Source organism: Eurosta solidaginis, chromosome 2, assembly GCF_040869045.1.
Source record: "Eurosta solidaginis isolate ZX-2024a chromosome 2, ASM4086904v1, whole genome shotgun sequence".
Lineage (NCBI taxonomy): Eukaryota > Metazoa > Arthropoda > Insecta > Diptera > Tephritidae > Eurosta > Eurosta solidaginis.
Window position 1 is genome coordinate 43,744,425 of NC_090320.1, and position 26,461 is coordinate 43,770,885.

General features: G+C 39.8%; 1 protein-coding gene across 11 annotated transcripts in view; it reads right to left on the bottom strand.

Annotated features, from left to right (window-relative positions):
• Positions 1–642: 642 nt before the first annotated feature.
• LOC137239621 (insulin-like peptide receptor) overlaps positions 643–26,461 on the bottom strand; it is a 39,083-nt gene continuing 13,264 nt past the window's right edge. For 7 of the 11 annotated variants that reach the window (XM_067765136.1, XM_067765134.1, XM_067765141.1 and 4 more), the window contains 8 exons: positions 25,432–26,367; positions 19,870–19,947; positions 19,494–19,660; positions 19,315–19,437; positions 19,132–19,246; positions 4,287–4,504; positions 3,901–4,207; positions 643–2,374 (listed from right to left, as the gene is read on the bottom strand). In XM_067765136.1, the coding sequence (XP_067621237.1) occupies positions 965–2,374; positions 3,901–4,207; positions 4,287–4,504; positions 19,132–19,246; positions 19,315–19,437; positions 19,494–19,660; positions 19,870–19,947; positions 25,432–26,160 (3,147 nt within the window). In that variant the 5' untranslated portion in view covers positions 26,161–26,367 and the 3' untranslated portion in view covers positions 643–964. The remainder of the gene's footprint in view (positions 2,375–3,900; positions 4,208–4,286; positions 4,505–19,131; positions 19,247–19,314; positions 19,438–19,493; positions 19,661–19,869; positions 19,948–25,431; positions 26,368–26,461) is intronic. The other 4 variants (XM_067765137.1, XM_067765135.1, XM_067765143.1 and 1 more) reach the window with 2 other exon arrangements.

Here is a 26,461-nt window from a genome sequence, read left to right on the forward strand (position 1 = left end):
GTACTAATAATTAAATTGCCTAAATTACCTTCTAGGAAAGTGACGTCGATAAAGGTAAATATGAGTTCGAAGTCGCAGTCCTATAGCTTCTGTGCTAGCATATGGTGTGAGGGTCAGGAGGCGTGGTAGTGACTGGTGGTCGGGATTGCTACTGTTCGCACATCGGGAATTGTAGCTCTTAATCATCGGGAATTGTAGCTCGAAAAAACTGGATGCGCCCGGTGCCACGAGAGTCATTAGTATTAATAAACCATTAATAGCAACCGTAAGTCGCCTTTGTGCGTGACCGCCAAGGAGCCACAAATGACTTAAAGAAATTGTGTTCGCGACGATTATTAGGAGTTAACTCCAGGCGAAACTACGATTTGCACTAGATATACAGACAAAAGTGTGAGCATTTTATGTAACTCTATTTCTTTTCAGCAGACGCAGCAGTACCAATTCCAAAGACTGGAGTTAGGTTTGAAGCCTCTCTGGAGTAAGTGAACGGGGGACAATACCTCCGCAAGGAGATACTCCTGAACATTTTTGAACGATCTGCGAGATTTTGAGACAAAAACCCCGGATCTTTCCGAAATGCCCAAAACGTTGATTTCCTTAAATACATACAAACAAAACCTTGCCTAAATATTATTTTTTTAAATAGAAAAATCAAGCTCTTTAAAGTAAGAACACCGGCGCGCCGACCACGCCGCCGCCGCCGACAAAGTTATCGGCGTAAGGCCCTAAAGAATACCCGCCGAAGGTTTTTAGCAGTTTTATTGATGTTGATGGTTTTTTGGCGGATATTGTTTCGATACGTTTCGGAAAAAATCATCATTAAAGTACTAGCCTAGGTACGATTTGGAATACGAACCTTCACTTTCGTTCTGCATTCATTGGTCTTCAGTCCAAATAGTTAGCGAACTCTTGCAATTTTTATTTTAAAACAAATCTACTTACAAATTTACTTTCTTCTTTTCTATCAACTCGCCGAGCTCGACAACAAATCTTCTTCTGTTATATTACGAAATTCAACAAGTTGTTGAGCCTCCTCGCGACGCAATGGCTGCCAACCTGCGAGTGGTACCAGGTAACGACGCCAAAAATTATTACGCCAACAGTCAGTTTTATAACACGACCAAACAACAATGCCGAAAATAGTAGCAAGTAAGCCAACCAAAATTACTACAGTACGACTACTCATATGAGGTGTCTGTTCCGACAACATAATAGCGATATCGCCAGCATCTTTATCGGCGGGACAAATTTGAATTGGCAACCAATGCGTGAGACAACTACCCGCAAGTGTATTCACACGTACTGCAACCTCATTGAAAGGTGCCTTCAGTTGACCAATAAAATGATAATTATTATATTGATGTTGCAAGCGTGTCATGCATTCAATGTGCGTACGAAATTTTACATCTGTCGGAATACGCTCACGAAAGTGCACCACATATGAGACAATCGGACCGTTCGGTTCTTTCGGTTCGCTAAAATCTACATGAAATTCATTTGTATCCGCAACACGGCAACCACGCAAATCATCCAAACGTTCACTATTCATTGCTGCAGCGGTACGTAGAGCATAAAACGAGTAAGCGCCACAGCCCGCCGCATTACACGACTGCACCTGAATGGCATATAATCGATAACGACTGAGGTGCCTCAAAATGGTTTGATTATTATCGTGCGCATTTATGTGGATCCTTCGCAATGCTTTATAAGGTGTCGCCGTTTCATTGGCACCGCCAGGTATACAATTGCTACGATGATCGGCGTTACATTTATAGAGTTCGTGCATATTTTTTTTGAAATAATCATCATCTTTCTTTTCTTCCTTGCGCGCACAACAACTATCTTGATCATCTTCATTGTTAAGATAATCACCCATATGATAGACATAGTTCTGTTGTATGCAAAAATCACGACGATCCAATATGGTGAGATCATCGTTTAGTTCATACAATTCTAATGTGTAATAACGTACGATATCAGTGGTGGCATTACTTAATTGTATGGTGATTGAAACATCAGTTTTCTTGTTTACATTGATCTTAGGCGGTGCTGGCAAATCCAATAATGTTTCTATATACGTCAGTTCGCTACGTGCATCCTTAGAATCGTCCGCTCCGAACGTTTTTACAAGGCAAGCGTAGCGTGTATAGGGTTTCATATCATTGACTGTATAGCTATAGTTACTGTCGTTACCTGTTAGGTCCTTGGGGCTGAGCAGTATGCGTGTCCATAGGATTCTGTGGCAGATATCGGCGTCTAATTCAGAATGCTCTGTAAAATCTTCATCGAAATTCACTGGACGGTATAAAACTTCAATTTCGGCGGATATGTGTTCCCGAGGCCAGCTGAATCGTGCGGAGCGGTGTGATAAGACCTATATGAAAGCATGAAATGATAGGAAATTATGTATTAAAAATGAAAAACAATATCAGAGTGTCAAATCGGAGTATTATCTAAGGAGCTGTAACTTCTCCGTGATGTGGTCCAGTTGAGTTCGACCGTAAAAGTTTTGTCCAAACCAAAGCAGCACATTGAAAAGTATTGTGGATTATATTTTGGCTACTGTATAGCATTGGACCAGAAACGATGCACAAAGTCTATCCAATACGGTTGAACCCAACTAAGCACAATAATAAGTAATAATAATTAACCTTGGCTAATTTATATTGTCGAACACGAAGCGATGATTAAGCTTTTTTTCACTTAGTGAAAATGGTCAATCCCATTGGTATCCGACAGCGCTCCCCACAGATGTTCGAGAAAACCCAAAGGGGGCCAAGGCCCTCAAGTTGCTGATACTGACGCATATCGGTTTAGAGGGATTAAACTTCGTGTCAGCTTTGAACACAGACGACTGCCATCGTAGGGAGATTCACGGGATGTTTCCAGCAATTTACAGCTTCTCCAACAAAATGGTCTACCTAGCGAGTCCTGTTTATTTTGGAGCGTAGGCTCTAGCGAGCCCAAGTTCCTCACGAAGGAGGGGCTAGATGGTCTAGAAGTTTCAATGTGGTCATATCAAAATTGACCACCTGGCGAGTGCTGTTTATTTTGGAGGAAATGCTCTAGCGATATCCCAAGTTCCACACGAAGGAGGGATTAGATGACCTAGAAGTATCATTGTGGTCATATCAAATTGTTCCCTAGATTCGGGGAATCTCCTTATCGTTTTAAGAAGATGAAAAAGAGCCCTGCGATCGCAGCAGCATCGGCTCAAAATGGAGGTCGCCATATTCAGTGCCTTGTGGCGAAAAATATTCAACGGAGTTTTTAAGGATAGTCCCGGAATGAGAATCTCCGAAACGAAATGCCAGTTAAAATTCTCCACGACGTCGATATATCCGAATGTATGCGCATTTCAAGGGTCTAATTTGTGAGCTGACCTAAAAGGTGTATCAATAACTCACTGCAGTTTTGAAATAAGCTCGTTCCACTGTGATTTGAGAGTCAAGTTACTTAGAGGAGAACTAAGCCTATGCCTACAGGTAGAATTAAAGTCGCCGAAAGATATTTCCCTATAACTGTTGTTGTACCATAAATTACATTCCGAACAGCTCATATGAAGTTTTCAATTTTTCTCTAGGTTTAGGCATATTCAATTATAGGGCCTATGACCACAACTTAACTGCGCATTATGAGAACTTTAAGTCTTGTCAGGTTTTTGGGTCTTATTTTAGCCATTTTATGTCAAAATTCTCGGTGATCGACTAAGGTAGATAGAGTCAACAAAACAAAGTAGACTGTTAGTTACAGCAGCAGCACTAATAAGGAATAGAAAGGCACATTCTACATACAATAATTACTAAGAACTTCATTACCAACGGGATAAATCCTCAAAGGGCTAGGCTTGTGTGATATCAATAACATTACCTATAGGGTTTTCACTTATAGCACACTCACCTCAACAGTCATTAGTAACTTTGATGGATCGCACAACACCTCTTGATCGTTCACTTGTATTGTATCTTTCGACCGATCATGCACAATGCTTCGCGTGAATTGGCGTAACTTTCGATTACACAGCTTTTTATTTAAATGGATATACATACTGCCATGTACAAGCTCAAGTTTCTCTGGATACCACAATTCTTCTAAATTCTCATTGTCATGTAAAACGAGACCATAAACGTCTGCATCCAAATAATGAGGGTCCAATGCAATTTTCTGTATTCCTGACAAAAACTTTAAAGATTTCAGACCTGTTGATCTGTAAAGTTAGACCGAAGAAGGTTAGAGACATATTTAGAACCTTGGAAATTGTATGGGAAATAAGACAGTAGGTATACCTAAAAACTTTCAGTGATCCACGTATCTCACGCAGTTCTTTCAACATGGCTGTTAAATCATCTTCGTGGACCTCATTACGTAGCGAAATGATTATACTGGCATTGAGTGATTTGCAACCGCGTATACGATTTGCATCAGATAAGGTATTAATAAATAGAATATGGTTGGGAAGTGGTGTATCACAAGGAACGCAAGCGAGTATCTCACGTTCATTAAACTGTTAGGAAGAAAATATGAATTTAGCTAAGGTGTGTAATGCAAAAAAATATAAAATAAAATAACATAGCATAATGGACTTTATATAAGCTAAAGAAAGGTCTGACATATTTAGGCGACATTCCGAAAGGGGTTTTTGCATCACTCATGTAATGTCTCTGTCAGTTGAAGTGAGGAAGAGGTGAAAACCAATAGACTGGTAGAAGGACGAGTTCATGAAATTTCGGTAGAACGTGGTTGTTGTTGGTGTAGTAGTAACGAACGATTCTCACCGAAGGTTTTAGCGAGTGTTATCGATGTTGCTAGATATAGAGCCACTACTCTCCAGAAGTGCTAGTCCTTAAAGTAAAAGACAAACTTAAAATAACTGCGACCTTGGCTCACTACCCTCAAGTGGCCCAATGAAACCAGACTAATCCTGTACATATAGCTTCACCCCGTTGGGACTTCCGTTAGGCATTACGGCAAGGGAGAGAAGGGCGATTTAATCGCCACTGCTTGGCATGCGTATTTATTTGCGCTCCCTTTCAGTAGGCATCAATTGTGTAAAAAATTAAATACCACTTTGGTCACAGCATTCCAACAATCTACACATTAGGGGAACTAAATTTCTTATGTAAGGTACCTCCTCAAAAGCTCTGGGTTCATTAAGTCGTTCGCCGGGCAATGAGACGTTTCTAGTTCGGTAGAACAGTGTGCACGCTTATGTAAATACTTATTGAAACCTCCGTGTCGACTACATATATATAAGCGTGACGTGGTAGTTAAGTTCGCCGTGCTTCCGTTCATACCATTCCCGAATATTCCGAACTAACGTGTACCAGCGCCCTTTCATCACTCCTCCCACCGTTCTTGCCACTTAACTATTGTTCGTGACCTTTTCTTGGCAACTTCTTATGGTGGTTCGATTCCAATGTTATACAGATCGGCCATTTCACTTGAATATACTGGGTTTTTTTGAAATAAAACAATGATCTCATCGTCGGATACCGTCCGATAAGCACTTACAATTCGTATAGCAGTTAGTCGGTAGCTGCTAGTATATATTTTTGGTGGTTCAGTTTAAATCGGCGCGGCACTGGTGCTGCGTAAGTAATTATCGAGCTGGTTGGGGGGATTAAGAATCATGCCATCTATATGGGAGAGTCTCTGCCTCGCCAGTGCGGCGCCTTCGCAGAGAATGTGAACGAACGTTTCATCCTCCTGGTCAAAAATGCGACATATTTGTGCATGGGATAGCTTTAACTTACTGATGTGATATCACAGACTCCGGTGTCCCGTCTAGTACCTAGTGAGAGTTGGTAGGCCCACTCTGTTTAGATTCATGAGTATGGCTGATACTCTCGTTGCTGGGAGTATAAACAATGGGGCCTGCCTTTGCCCTGAGCATTCAGTCCAGTTTCGTCTAAACTGTTTGACAATAGCTGATGGGTAAAAAAAGCTAACGGCTTCGCTTGGCCTGCCGATGTTGGGCATTATTCGCATAAGGGCACCACTTACTCTAGAAACTTTCTCTACCACCGCTCTGAAGTGCTCCTTAAAAGTTAGTTTTGAGTTAATGTTTACTCTCAAAAATTTCAACTAAGGCTTTGAATTTATTTGATAATCTAATATCATTAAAGCCGGGTTTTTCATTGCGAGTTTAAAGTTGACTAGAGTTTAACCTTGCCACTTTGTTCGATAACATAACATTTTTGTACTCATCTCAGCTTAAGCAACCGAAGTGGCTGGGTTAAACTCTAAACAACATTAATTGGAGTTTAAACTCGCACTGAAACCCGGGCATAATTGGGACAAATTCATGCACAGCCCGCTTTGAGCTAACGAAAACCACTTCTTATTGTTAGCCATTTCCACTCCAATATTAGCCACCCATTTCTTTATTCTCCTTACGGTGTCATTACATAAAGATTTACCTTTACCTTTTCCTCTACCTCTACCCCTATTTCTATACCTACCACTACCTCCAGCTTTATACCTACCTTTAGTCTACCTCTACTTTTAATTCTTCTCCTCATTCTACCTCTGCCTCCACATCTACTTTTATCTTTACTTCTATGATCACATCTACATATATCTGCCTCAGGCTCATTGTTTACTATATAGTTTGGCAGCTTATTTTGATGTTATGTTGCGAATAGAGTGGAAGGCAGTGGACTCATAGTAAAGGTCTACAAGTAGGATATGTAGCAAGCAGCACGCACATACACAGCCACGCTCACCTGATAAAATGCTTGTTCTTGTTCTTTTTTTTGTGGATGCTATTTGGCACTGTTGTACTTCTTAGGCTCAAGAAAAGTGTATTAGCTGCTAACGAAAACTGCGTAAAATTTTTATTGTCAAATTACAAAGAAATATCCTTATTTACTTTCAAACGAGCACTTAATTACATCTCTCTTTATAATCCATATGTTTTGGACAATTTTAATTAACAAATTGTGATACTTTATTACCGGGGACGATTGCTAAAACACGACCAAGACCGTGGGGGAGGTATTAATAGACGCGTTTTTGCTTCGCTTCCAATAATTCGAATACTTTTTCGCCTTTGGATTATTGATAACTGGACAAAACGCGTCTTTTCATTTCTCTTTCCACATTTTTGGACGGGTTATTGCAGTCGACCTCGGTTTCAAACTATTTTTCGCGGAGAACTTTTGAACGGGTAGAAAAACTTAGCACCCGTGTTTGTATTCTTAATATTGGAATAACTACGCGTCCTCAGATACCCCAATTCAAGACTTTTATATAATTTTCTGTAGGACCGATATAGGTACACTACACTTTCATACTAAATTCGTGCAAAAAAATTTACCATCACAGCAACCCATATCTCATATTCCGCTCCTTTTTTTGTTTCCCTGCGTCGCTTTCCACGACAGCAACCCCGGTAATTTTGACACTTCGTTCAGTGTCAAAGGCATGTTCCACTGAGTTCCACAATAGTTTGACACTGACCGAAGTATCAAACGGCAGTGTGTAAGAAAGAGAAAGCAACTGTTTCCTTCTCATACATATCATACTTGTAAAGCCAAGACATTGGTGCTTTATCGGTAACCGTATCGGTAACCTTTTAACAGCTGATTCGACCAACCTTATGAGAATCAATGCAATCGATTATTGGTGCCGCTAAGGTCGTAACCGTATCGTAGCCAACCAATTGGGTTTTGGTTTACCGTCGTAACGATAAACAGCTGATTACATTAGGGATACGGATACAGCGATACGACATACGGCACCAATGACTCCGGCTTAAACCTGTACTATGCAGTGGACTAGGCAGTCGAATGACATATAATGAAATAATGGTGTTCGGAGTTTTTTCAAAGTTAAAAAAAAATGATAAAAGCTTTAATATAAATAAAAATATTGTTTTAATAACAACAAAAACGCCTTATATATTATATATACATAAATTCATAAGGATTATCTCACTTTAAAATTTGAGCTAAATAATCTAAGTTTTTTTTTTGAAACTGCGTCGAGAACTGTGCGTGTGAATGTCCGAATTTTTACCGATCAGCTGCTAGTTGCGCAACTTGGTAAAATTTACAATGCTCAGGCTCTTGTAAAAATGGAATAGGACGTATGTAAATAGGTAAGTTGGTATTATTAATTCATGTCTTTATTTCGGCTTCGAATGCATATTTATCAGTTTTGCCGGGTTGATGCGAATAAATCGAATATCACAATGAAAATTACTTTACAGCTCTCAGCAACAGCTTTCATTTCATATCCATATTATACACACATTCTAGGGGTATCCGGGTCACATCTGGGCCTATATCTCGTGACGCTAGTCACCCAGCGGTATTAATTACTCTGTACTAAAGCACACATCAGCAGCTTCAATTTGATACCCATAATGTAAAAACACATCCTAGTGGTACCCTGATCCACGTTTTGGCCTACATCTCGAGCCCTAGTCACAAATAGGTATGAAAATTACCCTGTACTAAAGCACTCATCGACAGCTTTCATTTGTTATCCATATTGCATATACACTTTCTAGGGGTACCCGGATCCACGTTTTGGCCTCAATCTCAAGACCCTAGTCAACAAAAGGCATGAAAAATACCCTGTACTAAAGCACTCATCAACAGCTTTAATTTGTTTCCATATTGCATATACACTTTCTAGGGATACCCGGATCCACGTTTGGGGCTCAATCTCGAGACCCTAGTCACCAAAAGGTATGAAAACTACCCTGTACTAAAGCACTCATCAACAGCTTTCATTTGTTATCCATATTGCATATACACTTTCTAGGGGTACCCGGATCCACGTTTTGGGCTCAATCTCGAGACCCTAGTCACCAAAAGGTATGAAAACTACCCTGTACTAAAGCACTCATCAACAGCTTTCATTTGTTATCCATATTGCATATACAGTTTCTAGGGGTACCCGGATCCACGTTTTGGGCTCAATCTCGAGACCCTAGTCACCAAAAGGTATGAAAACTACCCTGTACTAAAGCACTCATCAACAGCTTTCATTTGTTATCCATATTGCATATACACTTTCTAGGGGTACCCGGATCCACGTTTTGGCCTCAATCTCGAGACCCTAGTCACCAAAAGGTATGAAAACTACCCTGTACTAAAGCACTCATCAACAGCTTTCATTTGGTATCCATATTCTATAAACACATTCTAGAGGTACCCGCGTCCACGTTTTCGCCTATATCTGGAGACCCTAGTAACACACGGGTACCAAAAATACCCCGTATCAAAGTATGTACTCATAAACAGCTTCCATTTGATACGCATATTGTACAAACATATCCCAGGATTACGCAGGTCCACGTTTGATCTCAAGACCCTATCCAAAACTTGATAAAAAGTATCCCATGTGTTGACTGGAGAAGTAAAATATATCGAACAGCTATGTTTTGTACACGTATTTTGAGCATTTATTCATAAAGTGGCGCTAAAATCTATACAAAGTTTTTTACATTAATCAAAATATGTATACTAATTTACCGCGTGCTATGTACTTACACTTGTGCCTGAGCTAGTAGGGTTATGCTGCCTTCTCCGTCAACGTCTCAAAAGTAAAATAAATATTAAAGAGAGCAAGAGCGCCAATAGCTGTAGATGTAAATGACATTTAGCAAAGGCAGATAATCGCACCCATCAAGCACAAGTGTTTCATGAATTCAAACGTTTCATTGCTTTATGCAGCGACTTAAAACCCCTCCTCGCAAACTTCTTGCTCCGCAACGGGGTTTGCTTCATTGATATCCAGTCGCGCGAGCTTCACCACCGGCCGAGTCATCAAGCTGCTAGATGTTTTCACCACCGCACTCCTGATTTTACCGTCACTACCGCGTATCACGTCAAGTACACGACCTCTAGTCCAAGTGTTACGCTTCGCGTTTTCGTCCACAATCACGACGATATCTTCTGGTTGAATAGTTGTATGGGTTTCAAACCATTTCGTGCGTCTTGTTAAACATGGCAAATACTCTCGGAGCCATCGTTTCCAAAATCGGTCTGCTATTTGTCCAGAGATTCGAAAGTTTTTGATCAACCTGGAAGAGTCAACTTCACAATCACCTTTCTCACGGATGCCACTAGAAGAACCGAGCAGAAAATGGTTTGGCGTCAACGCTTCGCTATCCGGTGATTCATTCGGTATGTAGGTTAGGGGCCTCATATTAATTGTGCTTTCTGCCTCAGCTAGTGCCGCTCGCAGGACCTCTTCACGAACGCAGTTGTCAGGTAGGATGCTCATAAGAACCGATTTTACTGTGCGCACCATGCGCTCCCATGCACCACCCATGTGGGGTGCAGACGGTGGTATGAAAACCCACTCTATATCAGGATACCTTTGTTCTACCTGGTCGCGCGATATCTTCTCTACTTCCTGAGCTAGAACTCGACTAGCGCCTCTAAAGTTCGTGCCGTTGTCCGATGTTATACGCCTCGGAACACCACGTTTGCATATAAACTGTCGCAGAACCAAAAGAAATGAATCGGTGGATAGTGACGAAGACACCTCAATATGAACGGCTCTCACGGTCATACAGGTGAAGAGCACGCCCCAACGTTTTTCGTGCCGCTTACCAATAACAACATCAAAAGGCCCGAAGTAGTCCACGCCTGTGTATGTAAATGGGCGTGTAAACGCGGCGACACGCTCCATGGGAAGTGGACCCATTTCTGGTGCATATGGCACTGCTCTACGTATACGACAAATTTGGCACCATTTTGCAACGGCTCTGACGAGTGCTCTGAGTCCAGAGATGCAAAAACTCTGCCTCATTTCGTTGACCACGATTTCATTATGTTGGTGGTGATATTTTCGGTGATAAAAATCGGTTACCAGGTACACGATTCGATGATCCCGCGGAAGTATAATGGGCCTTTTCACGTCTGTTGGTACTGCATCAGCTGCGTCTATCCTACCTTTCACTCTTAGGAGCCCGTTATCATCTATGTATGGTGAACATTTAAATATTTTGCTCTTACGACTTACCCGAGCATCGGATGTTTTTAGCTGCTTCAGCTCATCTGCAAAGCATTCCGACTGGCACACGCGGAAAAGTAGCAGCTCGGCATAATGACAAGTCTTTTCACGTAGCAGCCTCGCAACTATTGGATTTTTAGGTTCCCATTTCACGATAGAGCGAAGAAAACGCAAGACCCCCCTCAGAGCTGCCCGAAGTCTTTCCCATTTGCTGAACCGCGCAGGGTTTGGTATGCAGCTGTCAAGTTCCCCTTTTTCATCGCTCACATGATGGACGGTTTCAGGCCCCTCCTCAATATTCTCGATGAACCCTGAATGCGGCCAATTATGTGAAGGATATCGAAGGAAGTCCGGCCCTGTAAACCATCGGGCATTATTATCCAACACTACATTATCGTCCCATTTGGTGCCATCGTCAGCGACGTTTTGTTTAGAAGAAACCCACCGCCATTCGTTTACCTGCGACTCCTGCAATATTTCTCCAATACGTACCGCTACGAATTGATTAAATTTTCGGGCATCCGATCGTATCCAATAAAGTAAATCTTTTGAGTCGGACCAGGAAACTCTACGCGTAATACCAACAGAAAGCTCGCTTTGCACAAACCTCGCAAGGCGCAATCCCAAAATGGCTGCCATCAACTCAAACCGCGGTACTGATATTGGTTTCAGGGGAGCTACTCGAGTTTTAGACATCACGAAGCTGCAGCGGAACTCACCATTAACCCATGCTCGTAGGTAAGCTACCGCTGCATAAGCGAGAATGCTTGCATCAACAAAAACATGGAGTTCGAGTTTGTCGGAGCGGCTTAAGTAGTAAAACCTTGGAATGCTAATATTGTTGATATATTGGAGTTTCCGTACCCACTGCCACCAAGCGATGCGTTCCTTTTCGTGTATGGTTTCATCCCAAGTGACTCCTGATCTCCAAACATCCTGTAGTATTATTTTGGCCTTGATTACGAAAAATCCGAGCAAGCCCAATGGGTCAAAGATTGTCATAACCACTCGAAGGATCTCCCTCTTGGTTGGTGTTCTTGATTCGTCAAAAAACTGTTTTTTAAACGTCTGCACAAAGATAAGCACATCGGTTTGTGGTCGCCACCACATGCCGAGCACCTTTTCCACCCCATCTCCGGACCCCTCAAGACACTTGTCGCTTAACTCAGGCTCACCTGCTATGGCGAGTAGAACTCGCTTTGAATTAGATAGCCAATGACGCATCTCAAAGCCACATTCACTGTGTATGTGTCGCACATCCTTTGCCAGCTTTATCATGTCATCTTCCGTATCGATACTCTGCAGCCAGTCATCGACGAAAGTGTTTTGCACAATGGCTGATGCTGCTAATTGAAACTGTTCATTAAATCTATCTGCGTTTCGGTTTTTAATATAGTTTGCTAGGGAGGGTGAACAAGATGCGCCGAACGTCATGACGACCATAGCAAAGACTTCTGGATCCCGACTGCGGTCCCCATCCCTCCAGAGGAACTGTTGTGCTATTTGGTCGTCTTTAATAACTCGAACCTGGTGGAACATTTCACGAATATCACCGCATATTGCTACTGCTTTCTCACGAAATCGGAGTAAAACCCCTACCAAGTTCCTCATGAGGTCGGGACCCTTAAGAAGCACGTCGTTCAAAGCGGTACCTTCAACCTTGGCGGCTGCATCCCATACCAACCTCCTTTTACCCTTGTTGATATTCATAACTGTAAAGATGGGAATATACCATGCCTTTCCCCCTTTGGAAATCTCACTTTCTGTTAGCTTTCGTACGTAACCCTTGTTGAGATAGTCGCTGATACGATTTCTGATGAAGTTTTCAAGATCCGGATCTTTGGCCATTTTCCGCTCCAGGCACTCCAAACGTTTGTACGCCATATTGTATGACTGCGGTAAGTTAATGCTATCATATTTCCACAAAAGCCCCGTTTCCCACCTCTTATCATCTTGGATGTACCGAGTAGTCTGCTTCATTATAGTAAGCGCGCGCTCATCTTCTTTCGACAATAAGGGTTTTGCAGACGGGCTTACGCCAACCGATTCAATCGAAAAGAATGACCGCATCAGGTTATCAAGGTGTTTATCGTTAGAGCACTCACATATATGAAGTAAATTTTCTTTGTGCGGACTATCGTTCGCGTCACGACCGTATATTGACCAACCAAGTCGACAACGTGCTGCTACGAGGCCATCATTTTGACTTTGACGAATCTCCAATGGTACGCATAATTTAAGGTGGTCCAGCCCAATAAGACCAGCCTTGGAAGAGTCATAGGGTAAGATAGGTAGTTCCTTGAAGTGATCGCGACCTTGAATATCATTAGCCTGTAAAGACTGCTGCGGCAAATCCAAATTTGCGATAGTGCGTACGCCGTGCATCTTATATTTAGCGCCTTCGTTGCCTCGTGCTGATATTTCGAATGATACGATTCGAGAGTTGTTTTCTTGCTGGGTAATATTTCCAGTCCATTTGAGACACAGTTCCCGACTAGGGCCATTAAGTTTAAGTTCGCGAGCCAATCTATCGTCTACCAAAGTGCAAGATGCGCCTTCATCGATGAGTGCGACTGTCTCCAGAGCTTCGCCGTTGGCATGCAAAACTACGGGAATATACCTAAAGAGAGCTCTATCATGTTGCTTGCGATGAAGGCACACGACGGAGTCGTCGGCTTCAGCTTTAGCATTAGTATTTGTGGCAGTTTGTTGTTGTAATCGTTGTCCGTGCAGCAGCGGGTTATGGGGTAAACGGCAGCCATCGACGCCGCACATCTTGTTAGAATTGCATCGTCGAACTAGGTGATTCTTAAATTAAATTCCTTAACAAACTGCCAGCGTAATTGCCTACTAATTGTTTTGAAGTCACTGCACTCAGCAAGATCGTGTGCACCTGTGCACTTTGGACAAGGGGTCTTGGCGTTTTGTTGACAGGGTTTGAACAGGTATCATGGACTAGTAGTCTTTCCTCGCGCCCTTTGTTTCCTAACTTTACCTCTGATAGAGCGCTGTTAACAGGGGTAACTTGACTGGCACAAGATGCGAGCCCGAAGAGCCATTCGTCAAATATTATGATATCGACTCGTGGAAGACCTAGCCGACGTCTACCCCATTCCAGCTTCATTTCACCCGGTAATTTGTTCAAAAGGTCATTAAGTAGCATTGGATCGTTCAGATATCCGTCGAGATCCATAGCTTGCATTGTCGCCCTATAATTTTGCACAGCGAGTGCAAGCTCAATTAATGTTTCCAATCGATCCAATTTTACGGGTGAAACTTCTCGTAGCTTGCGTTGGAGTGTTTCGTGGATAACGTCTGGCCGACCGAAAAGCATACGCAGAGTCTCAATAGCCAAATTAACTGTAGCTGGCATCATCAATTTCCCCCGGACTGACTCTAGTGCAGCGCCTTTCAAACATTTCTGTAACCTAACAAGATTTTCTTGGTCAGAAAATCCACAGCGCTCCGTAGATTGGACATAGTTTGTTATGAATAACGGCCATTCCTCTGGCCTACCTGAGAAGGAGGGCAAATCTTTAGTTATAGCTTGCCTCGCGGCTACATGCGAGGGCAACAACGCTGAGCTAGAATTTGTATATGGCATTGATTGAGCCATCCCAACCCAAGGGGAATGATTAGCATATGCCCCATTATGCAGACCAGAGGGTGGCTGCGCACACAAAGATGGTTGAAATTGAGTGGACGTGAACGCAGAGTTTTGCACATTATTTGTTGGTGCATATGGCGATTGAACCTGCGCTGTACTTAAACACCTTTGTATGTTACCGCCATACGGGTACCCCTCATGCAACGACTGAACAAACGTTGAATTTGCAGTTGGACGGAGACCCCCGAAATTATTTACGCTGCTTTGTATTGTAGTATTATAATATGGATTTCGTGCTGAAGTTATGTTACAATGGGCATGAGCAGATAACGCCCCAGATTCAAAACATGTCATTAAAGGTGCTTGGTGAATGTACGGGCCTGTGGCAAACTTTGAGGTTAAGGCCGGTACACGTGTCGGCGGTGACGAAAATGAGTTACTTAAAGTAGCAAATGTTGGAAGCGATGTTACATTATTGCTATTGTATAGTGGCGCTGTTGAAAATTGCGCTGCTATATTTGCTATACCTGAAACCATACCTGCAGAAGATAGTTCATCATGCTCGTAACCAGCTCCGGTGAATTGCGATGCCTTACTAATTAACGCGGATTGCCAAATATGTGAAGGTGCTTCGATTGTCGTAGGTTCTGGTTGTACAGGAGGTGCGAGTGGTGAAGCGGTTACACTTGTTATGGCTGGTGCGCTAGAGGTTGATGCGGTGGATGCATCGGGTATCGTGTTATCATCATTGGTCATATCGAGTTGCAAGTATTTTAGTTTGTTGACTGGAGAAGTAAAATATATCGAACAGCTATGTTTTGTACACGTATTTTGAGCATTTATTCATAAAGTGGCGCTAAAATCTATACAAAGTTTTATACATTAATCAAAATATGTATACTAATTTACCGCGTGCTATGTACTTACACTTGTGCCTGAGCTAGTAGGGTTATGCTGCCTTCTCCGTCAACGTCTCAAAAGTAAAAGAAATATTAAAGAGAGCAAGAGCGCCAATAGCTGTAGATGTAAATGACATTTAGCAAAAGCAGATAATCGCACCCATCAAGCACAAGTGTTTCATGAATTCAAACGTTTCATTGCTTTATGTAGCGACCTAACACCATGTCTGTCTAAGCTACCGCTCCACCAATTTTCAGCCAAATCTGTTCATCCGTTCTTGAGTTATAAATAGTGTAAACGTTTTTATCGCATAATTTTAAGTGGGATAGGAACTATGAGACAAATTCGTTTTCATCGGCAACACTTTTGCACGTTTCTGAAGAAACCCTTAAAAAAATGGCGAAAAAAAAAATTTTTTCACCAAAACACTGCTCAAAACCCAAAAAATATTTTTTTTTTTGTTCAAAAAACTGTTATCGCCAAAGTTTTTAGCGGAAAATTTTGAGTCGGACAGGGTATACATGAAAATTTTAAAATCAAATGAAAATTTGTTTAGTAGGTCATGAAAAAAACCTTAAAAATCAAAGAAAAAAAGTCAAAAAACTCAAATTTTGCAGGCTCGAAAATTATTTTTTTGGGTACGCTTAGTGGAACTTTTTTTCCTGAGCCCAAAACCTATCGAAAAATCGATGGCGGGATATAGGTTAACTTTCGTCCATGCAACTCAACCCAGCTTAATATACATACACATGTCCAGCTGATATGATGTGAAAATACATACATATGTACATCCATAAATGCCTATAAACCTATGCCCGAAGCTAAATAACGCAGCGAATGCTATGTATGTACGTATGTGTCGCATCGTGCCTCACTCAAAAGCAAGTTGCGCGCACAGTTGACACCGAACAACCACACGCACGCATTTTTTGGTATAAATGTTACTTTTGTTTAAATAATTTGGCTGATATAAGAAAGGAATCAAGTATTTTTTTTTTTATGCAGAACGAAGGTAAATATTTCAAAGTTTTACTGTTAAGTAGAATTTTTCAAATCCATCCATCCGTTTATGAGTTATAGCTGGGTAAGACTTTTTCAACTGAGCATCGTTTTCAGCAAAGTCAATATTTTGCGATGATATTTGGTCAGCACCGAGTCTTGTGGTCGAGAAGAACACTCTGTGAATTTTGTTCCGAAATTCTGCATGGTTTTTTTTAAATTGGCAATTAAATTTTTTGGACTGTTTTGGGAAATTAATTGTTTATTCGAAAGTAAGCGTCCAAATAGGACAATTTTTTAGGTATAGATTCAAAAGACATTCAAGTACAGGGATCTCCAAACCATCGAGAGTAGATCCAGAAAAAATTCCATTAAGAATACTGGCACTAGCAGTTCGTCTTATTTTTCAGATTTTTTTTTCACTGTCGTCCATAGGATTTTTCACAATATTTTGCGAACCGTCTTCAACAGTGGAATTTATTTACGTGACATATAAAATAATGATAACCTTTGCAGAGGGTATGACCAGTATTTCCATTAGGAGACCAATGTAATTTTCCGTTGTATAAATATTTTCTACATGTTCGATCCACGTATTACCCGGCTAGTTCGCTAAATATAACATTTTCATGACTTATTCGCACTAAATTTGTGTACACCCTATTATGGTTATTTTTTTGAAAAGGGTTCGCTCACCAGTGATTTGGATTCGCATTTTGTTCACCAATATGCTCGTATATAATATCAGTGCAAACAAATAATTATTAATAACTCTATTTTTATTTTTTACTTATTGAAAACAAAATTTTTAGCACTAAAGGTTTCGCAAAAAAAAAAAGCAATGTTTTCAAAATATGTCAGATCTCAAGCTTTTTTTTCGTAGATTATCCCAAAAATTATTTTTACTGTTCTTTAAACTTTCCGTCTGCAAGGCGGAGAAATTGTTTAAACATTCACTTGTTTATAGAAAATTTATTGCAAACCTACAACAAAAACAATTTTGCAAAAAAAAATAATTTTGCCCTGTACTTGAATGCCTTTTGAATCTATACCTAAAAAATTGTCCCATTTCGACGCTTACTTTCGGATAAACAATTAGTTTCCCAAAACAGTCCAAAAATATTTAATTGCCAATTTAAAAAAAAACATGCAGAATTTTGCAACAAAATTCACACAGTGTTCTTCTAGACCACTAGACTCGACGCTGACCAAATATCATCGCAAAATACTTTGATGAAAACGGTGCTGAGTTGAAAAAGCCTTACCCAGCTGTGTAAACAAAAATTTTATGATTTTGTACTACATTTTGGCAATTTCCCACGCCCCTATAATATATATCTTCAAATTATATTGACAGTATCCATCTCACGTAGCTAAGCTTTCAAATACAAAAAACCGTTTTAAAATCGGAGCATTCTGCGTACATGAAATTTAGCAACTTTATTTTATAAGATTTATAGATATGTAATTTTACTAGTTATGTATATTAAAAAGAAATAAAATAAATATGTAAATAATGAGCTTTGTAAAATCGCGATTATTTTGCTCAACTTCTTGGGGCTGGGGGCACCTCAAAACGCCATCCTAAGAAAATATTTGGTGGTTTTGGATAACTCTTATAAAGACAACTTTTCATTGCTAGGCCATTACAAAAAAAAAATCCATAGGGTATCACTCCCCCCTAATGTATATATTGGCTGACATTTTGAAAACGCCCTTTCTCAGAAAACGTTGAGGAACGCCCTATTTCAGAATTGATTTCATAAACTTCTTGTAAATGTCAGATAGGGCGTTTTTAAAACAAATTTTGAGATATGACGTTGAAACAAGTTTTGAAATAGGACGTTATTCAAAAGTTTTCTGAAATAGGGCGTTTGCGATACGTCAGCCGAGATAGGAATATATTCCACTGATCAGTCAATAGTCTAACTTGTTTAACATGTAGCAATTTTACATGACATAGATCTAGATTGCACATAAGCATGACCTAACACAACTCTCACAACACAACACTACGTAGCATAAAATTTAATTAAATGGCATCGGACCTCTGTGTCAGAAATTGCCCGGTGAATCTAGTACTTAAAGAAAAATACCCAGAACTAGCAGAGGAGGTAAGCACCCTCCCTAGGGAAACGCGCGTCACTCTAGCTCAACTTCGATCTGGGTATTGTAACAGGTTAAACTCTTACCTATCCAGAATCAACCCCGACATACAAAATGGATGTTCTGCTTGCAATGTGTCCCCACATGACACCAACCATCTCTTCAATTGTATTGAGAAACCAACGCCTCTAACACCCCTCTCATTGTGGTCCACCCCTGTTGAAACAGCAAGTTTCCTTGGACCCCTGTTAGAGGACATTGATGACAATTTGTGATTGGTCGCACCTATTGGATTGGGCGAAGCTCTGCTACAACAACACCAACGTAGCATAAAAAAAACAATCAAAGCATACAACAGCATATACTAAAACATAACTTAACATAACATAAGAAACGAAACGTAACATAACTTAACATGACATACCTAGCTCAATGTAACAAAACATACTCATTAAACAAAATTAATTGCAATAAAATAAAATCGAATGACTAAATTACAAAAAAAAAATTATTTATTACATATTTAATCATAATCGAATACTTACCGCAACAATTTGGCCTGCCGGACATTCCAGCGTACAACTATTGCCTTTAACTGTCATACCCAAGGTTGTACACTCAGATGCGGTAGTACAATTTTGATAAGTTTCAATGAGATATCTGAAGAGTAAGATTAAGCATAAAAAAAAATTATTAAGTGGAAAAATATTATAAAAATGTTTCCTCACTTGCCCTCCGGACACTCTTTCACGCAAGCACCATGATCTGTCAAATGTTTACATAATAGACAACCATTACTAGAGCTGTTGTGGCATCCGCCCAAACATTCTTCGTGACAATGTTGAATACCCCTAACAAATCATTAGATGTTTTACAGGCTATTCATTAAATTCAATTATATACTTACGAACTTGGCGCAATTAGATTTTCATTCTCAAAATGTTGACAGGTTTCATTAGTCCAACAATATTCTGTAGTACAACCTTGACAAATAACATCATTTGGACAATCCTCTGGTGATGGCGGGAAAATGTGATTTTCACCCACCGATAATGTGATACGATCCCAATTTATCTGAAAAAGTTAAAATTATTCGCCTTTACTTTAAACTACTTGAAAAAAAGAGCCATAAAGGTATTCATCAAATTCGACAAGCCATTAGACATGCAGATCATACCTCTACTTCAGAGCAGGTTGACCGAATTGTCTTGCACCGAACATTTTTAGTAAACGGCCAAATGATTTGCTAACGTTTGTGAATACCCTCAATAATATCAATGTACCTTGCCTAAATTGCATAGCTTTGGGCTGCTTATATAAACGTGACCATGTTGAATAGCGATTAATGACTTAAATTCAACCTAAAATAACAAGAAAAAATTTACTTATTAGAAAATAAAGCAGCCGTGAAAATATTAAAATTTTAATCTTATATCATCAAAAAATAACTCAGGAAGCAAAATCGGACCATAACTAAGGTGACTTATAGAAGTAGTTGCTATTGTTGTATTGAAGAGTAGACAAGATAGAATTGATGGAACTGGCCGGATAATAAGTACCCCACATAGAATTAATTTATCCAGTGTTACCAAAATTGTTTGACGTCTAACGGAAAAGCTGATTTATCAGCCTTTTTTTCTTCATCTTCCAGCGATAAGGAAACAAACCAAAAGTTTTGGAGCGTTTTATGGATGTCGATGGTCCTTTCTTCCGGATATTATTACTGTAGGCTCCGAAAAATAGCCAGACAATCGAGGGAACGATTTTCTATCACCACGTTGAATCTCTATGGCACTCAACTCCTTCCTTCCGTGAGAAACTTCGGTCGCCAGAGTTTCGCCGCTAAATAAATAAAATTCCCCACGGATAGATAAGTTTAACAATTTGGTTGGAGAAGCTATAAATTGCGTTGGCAACCCCTTGAAAATGTTCTGCTACATAAGCCCTTGAACCCTTATCAGCCTTTTCATTAACTTCTATCCTCTTATGACCGGTAACTCAGTATAGATGTACTCCATTCTGATCGAATTCTCTCAAAATTTTGTTTTCACTCCAGGACATCCTTGATACCCAACGATAGAAGCAGTTTCTAATCTTTTCAATTTAACTTCTTTAATGGGATTTGGGATATCCGGGTCTGCTGAAGTACTATCTTAACTAGATAATTGACTTATTAATTAATTTTTAACAAGTCACATAAGATATCTCTGTTTCGCGAAAACTGACGGGGATTGGGAGCAGCAAGGGAAATCAAGTGCAGGACTTCTTTTCTTCTGTTTCCTAATTGCTCTCGATTGACATACTTTTTTGTCCAGAGCGTCTACATTACGGCTCTTGTTCACAATGGATTAACCGGTTACGAATCGCCGAACTCATTGAAAATTTAGAAAAAAACTATTCGAATAGCCGAAATTATCACTTATTTATTATCCATTTTGGCGCATAACCACTGAAACGATTATGGCCGTCCAACAAAGCGCGCCAATCGCTTCTTTGCTGGGTTAACTGACACCAGTTGGTCACATCAAGGGAATTTAAATCATTATCCACCTGGTCCTTCCAGCGGAGTAGCGGCCACCTTCTTACTCTGCTTCCATAGGCGGATTCCGATAAAAATGCTTTCTTAGCCGGAGCGCCATCTTCCATTTACTTAACATGGCCTAGTCAGCGTAGCCGCTATGTTTCATTTCGCTAGACTATGTTAATGTCTGCGAAAAGCTCGTAAAACTCATCCTTCGGTACTCGCCGGCGCCAATGCGTACATCTTTCGAAGAACTTTTCTCTGGTACACTCCCAGGGCCGCTTCATCTGATGTTGGCACGGTCCATGCTTCTGCATCATATAGCAGGACGGGTACGATAAGTGACATTTAGAGCATAATATTCAATTGCCTACCTAGTTCGAAGTAGCATTTATTGGCAAGAGTGATTCTTCGCTAGATTTTAGAGCTGATGTTGTTATATGAGTTAATGCTTATAAACGAAGCTTTAAAAAAATGCAAGCTGCGATAACCTTAGAAGAGATATTAGGCCGAGATTCTCTTCCAATTTGCGTCGTACTCTTTTTTAATATTTCCTACAAATTGGCGGGACGGGACATACATGATTTATGCCGACTCCGAGCGGCATCTGCAAGGCCGATGAATTTTCACTGAGAAGTTTTTCATGGCAGAAATACACTCGGAGTCTTTGCCAAATCACTGCCGAGGCGCGACCCCGCTTAGAAAAACTCTTTTCTAATTTAAAAACTTTTTTCTTTCTTTTCGATGTCGATGACCAAGAGTGGAACCCATGATCTTCGGTGTGGTAGGTGGAGCACGCGACCACCACATCACGGCGGCCGCCAAAATCTTTTACTATTTAGAAATTATGGCTGCCAACAGTGGCGTGGTTGTGAAGGCGCAAATGTACTGACCCTTTGTCGATGACAGCAGATACTTCGTGTTGACCTCATTCACCATCTTACGGCGCGAGTGTTAAGGCCGATGATATCAATGTAATCAGCATACGCCAGTAATTGCATGCTTTTATATAATATTGAACCTATAACTAATCGAATTCAAACCATTTGTCGATTAGTGATAACCGATTATTTTACATAACAACTTTTGCAATTATTCGAATAGTCGACTATTAAGAACTACAGTATTCATCCATTCACAAAACATGACCTAGCCAGAGTAGCCGTTGGCCTTTTTTCCTTCCATCCTGCCACTGTGTTCATATCTGCGTACAGCTCCTAAAGCTCATTATTACATGTAAATATTCTCGATACCCGCCATCGGCATCAAAGACAGGACCATAAATCTTCCGGAGAACATTTCTCTTGTACACTCCAAGGGCCATTCCACCGTCTTTCGCCGAGGGAGGACTTTACTCCTCAACTGCCTATCATTATTATATGTAAATATTCTCGATACCCGCCATCGGCATCAAAGACAAGACCATAAATCTTCCGGAGAAATTTTCTCTTGGGTATTCCAAGGGCAATTACACCATCTCTGGCCGAGAGAGGACCTAACACTTCAATTGCGTATCATTATTACATGTAAATATTTTCGATACCCGTCATCGCCACGAAAGACAATACCATAAATCTTCCGGAGAACATTTCTCTTGTACACTCCAAGGTCCATTCCACCGCCTTTCGCCGAGGGAGGACTGAGGATAGGCAATCATTATTATATGTAAACATTCTCGATACCCGCCATCGGCATCAAACCAAGACCATAAATCTTCCGGAGAACATTTCTCTTGGGCACTTCAAGGGCCATTTCACCGTCTCTCGCCAGTCAATTGCCTACTCAGTCTAAAGTAGCACTTATTAGTAAGAGATATTCTCCGTTTTATTGTGTTATCTTCAGTTTTATAAAGAAACAAGTAAGGAAGTCTAAGTTCGGGTGAAACCGAACATTACATACCCAGCTGTGCACTTGAAATGCTATTGTTGTTTATTTTGTGTGCTTAATACACTGAAAGAAACAGACTGGTAAAATCAACTGAAATACGGGTCAATTCAAACGAAATTTCGGTTAATTTTTATCCATCGCAACAAGATGTTGAATCAACTGCACATAAATCGTTGATTCGTAATTGACCGTTTTAGTAGTCAAATGAACAAAAAATTTTGTTGCGTCAGCTTTGTACGAAAGTACCTATGTTGCCATATAAATAAATAAATGTAAGGCGCGATAACCACCGAAGAGATCTAAGGCCGAGCTTCTCTTCCAATTTGCGTCGTACTCCTCTTGATTTTCCCTACAAATTGGCCGGACGGGACCTACATGTTTTATGCCGACTCCGAACGCCATCTGCGAGGCAGATGATTTTCACTGAGAGCTTTTCATGGCAGAAATACACTCGGAGCGCTTGCCAAACACTGGCGAGGGGCGACCCGCTTAGAAAAATTTTCTTCTAATTGCAAAACCTTATTTCTAAAATTTTGATGTTGCTTTGCCCGGGGTACCGCATACGGTGTAGCAGGCGGAGCACGCTACCATCACACCACGGTGGCACTTACTAACCGAACGTCAATTGGGCTTACATCAAATATGCTGGCACACATTAAACATTATACACTTTATTATTTTGTTTTATTAAACGCACTTTCAGCAAATTTTATATTTTATAATTTATTTAATTTATAGTTTTGAACTTCGCTTTGCAAATAGAATTGAAAATAGTAGTCACAAAACTGATTCTCAATCTTGTATACATGTTTGACATAACATTTTAAATAGAGAAATTGTAAGTTATAGAAAAGTAAAGAAACAAATCGCTAGAAGGTAATTCACCACTGGAGTAAATTTACATGTAATTGGGCAAGTTTAATTTTCGTAACACTTTAAGTTGAAACGATTCCAAAACAACTCAAACTTTTATGTTGTCGGAAACATCAACATTAAAAAATGATGTTTTTTATTATCTTATTAAATTCGTTCGCGTGAGTGAAAATTCGTAAAAACTTGAACAAAATTTTACTAACTTTGGAAAAATCCTGTTCGTTCAAACAAAACTTTTGCAACAAGAGGGCGCAATTTAGCATTTCGCTTAGAGGAGAAGTTGCAAAATTGTACCCGATAAATAGGTGTCCCGGTATCTCATAATTTTTTGCACATTTATTCAAAAATGGGTTTTTCGTTTTGTATTGATAACTGATAAACTAGTTTTTGTTGTTTTCCCATTTTGTGTGTTTTTTCGATTTGGTGGTTTTCTTCTTTTGGTATTTTTTTTTAAACAAGTGGCACCATCGTCATAAGTACAAAGTAGAGAGCGCAGTGAGCGTAAAATTCATGTATTGACTGTTGATCGCTGTTGAAATGACCAGTGAGATCAGTTGTGTTAACAGAAAAATCAGTTAGATTGACCAGGAATCTGTCAATTTTACAGAATTTTGTTAACTTAAGAGCGTCAATTTCTCGTCTGTTGAAATGACTAAACTAATTTGTTCATTTGACAAAGAACTCGGTCGAATTAACCGTAATTCGATCAATTTCACCGAATCTCCGTTAAGTCAAGAACAACAGAACCGATTTGTTGATTTTACTAGCACCATTCCTTTCAGTGTAGTGTTACAAGGCTGCGTAATAATATACATACATATTCTATTCTGAACTAATTTTTCTGCGAGTTATGGCTCCCGAAACATGGGAAATGAAATACCATTGATATAAAGCTCTTTTTTGCAAAGATATAGCTTATGTTATTCATCCACGACCCTTTTAAAAATCTTTTATATAAAAGAGGGCGTGGTCCTTAACCGATTTCGTAAATTTTTTTTTCAAAGCATCCCCTATAGGCAACCTCTCTGCCGAATTTTGTTACAATAGGTTTAACGGTTTTTGATTTATGATTAATAATATTTGTAAAATTGCTTTTATCACAAGTGGGCGGTGCCACGCCTATTTTAAAATTTTTTTCAAATTTTTATCCAGTCTCAATATCAATCCACACATAAAAATTCAACATTCTAGGTGTATTATTTAGTAAATAGTCAGGTTTTTTGTGTTTTCCAAAATGTTAAATATAAAAAAGTGGGCGTGGTTTCATCCGATTATTTTCAATACCAATCTATTCTGGGTCCAGATAAGCTCGTGTACCAAATTTGGTGAAGATATCTCAATATTTGTTCAAGTTAGCGTGTTAACGAACAGACGGACGGACGGCCAGACGGACGGACATAGCTTAATCAAATTTTTTTTCGATGATTTTGATACATGGAAGTTTATATCTATCTCGATTCCTTTATACCTGTACAACCAACCGTTATCCAATCAAAGTTATAATACCCTGTGTACAAGTACAGAAGGGTTTAAAAATACAGTTATGTATTCAGTTTTAACTCACCGTTTCCAAATCGAGCATATGTGAGATGCCAAGAGCGTAATTCAGGAATAATCTTCGCCCGCGGATCACAGTTAAATTGGGAAAAATGTCACGCATCGAACGTAAACCGCGCACATCATGCATTATTAAAAAATCAGTAATTTCACGTAATAATGGAAATGTAACATTCGTATAATCACATTCAGCAACGTGCACAGGTCGAAGAACAAAAAGCAAAAATCCACGAATTATAGTACAATTAGTTAATTGAAATATGTTTTCGCAATTATTACGAATATCAATACTTCGACATTCGCCTGGCATTTTATTTGACAAAGGTCCAACGCGTGCATTTGTGCCTGCTGCAGCAACGGTGGCAAATTGTGTGGTGCGCAGAAGCAGCATCCCAAAGAGGCAAATGCTAAGGAACATAATTAATAGGAACTTTTTATTGTTTTTGCCATTTAATATGTGTTTATTTGTTGTTGGTTGGAAAGTTATTTTACTTTTGATATTTTGTTGCAAATATTCTTGCACATGTTGTTGTTTCAGTATTTGTAAAGTTTGTGACTTTCGTGTTGTTGCATTGGATGTAAGAGGTGAATAACTTTTAGTTTGTTGATTCGCAACAAAAGCAGATTCACTAAAACTTTCGTTTTGATTTAGACTAGGCGTAAATGCGCCTCGTCGTAATACTGTTGTTGGTGTTGTTGGCATCACAGGTAATGCCGTCGTTATTGATGATGGCATGCTGATTTTCAATTTTTTTACACTTTATGCCCCGATTACAGCCCGAAGATGGATAGCAATGTTTTTTCTAGTAATTTTTCTTGCTTTAGTTATGGTTAGAAATTTACATTTTAAGCACTCAGAGTTTTTAAAATAGTTTTTACATTTTTGATTTCACTTATAACTGCACAAGAATTAAAGTTTTCAACAACGTAATCATGGTGTTTTCTGAAAGCACATCGCATGGATAACAAAACTTATAGCTCAGCAGTCTAACTTCTTTGATTCCATCTTCTACGGGAACTAAACAAATTTTAGCGAA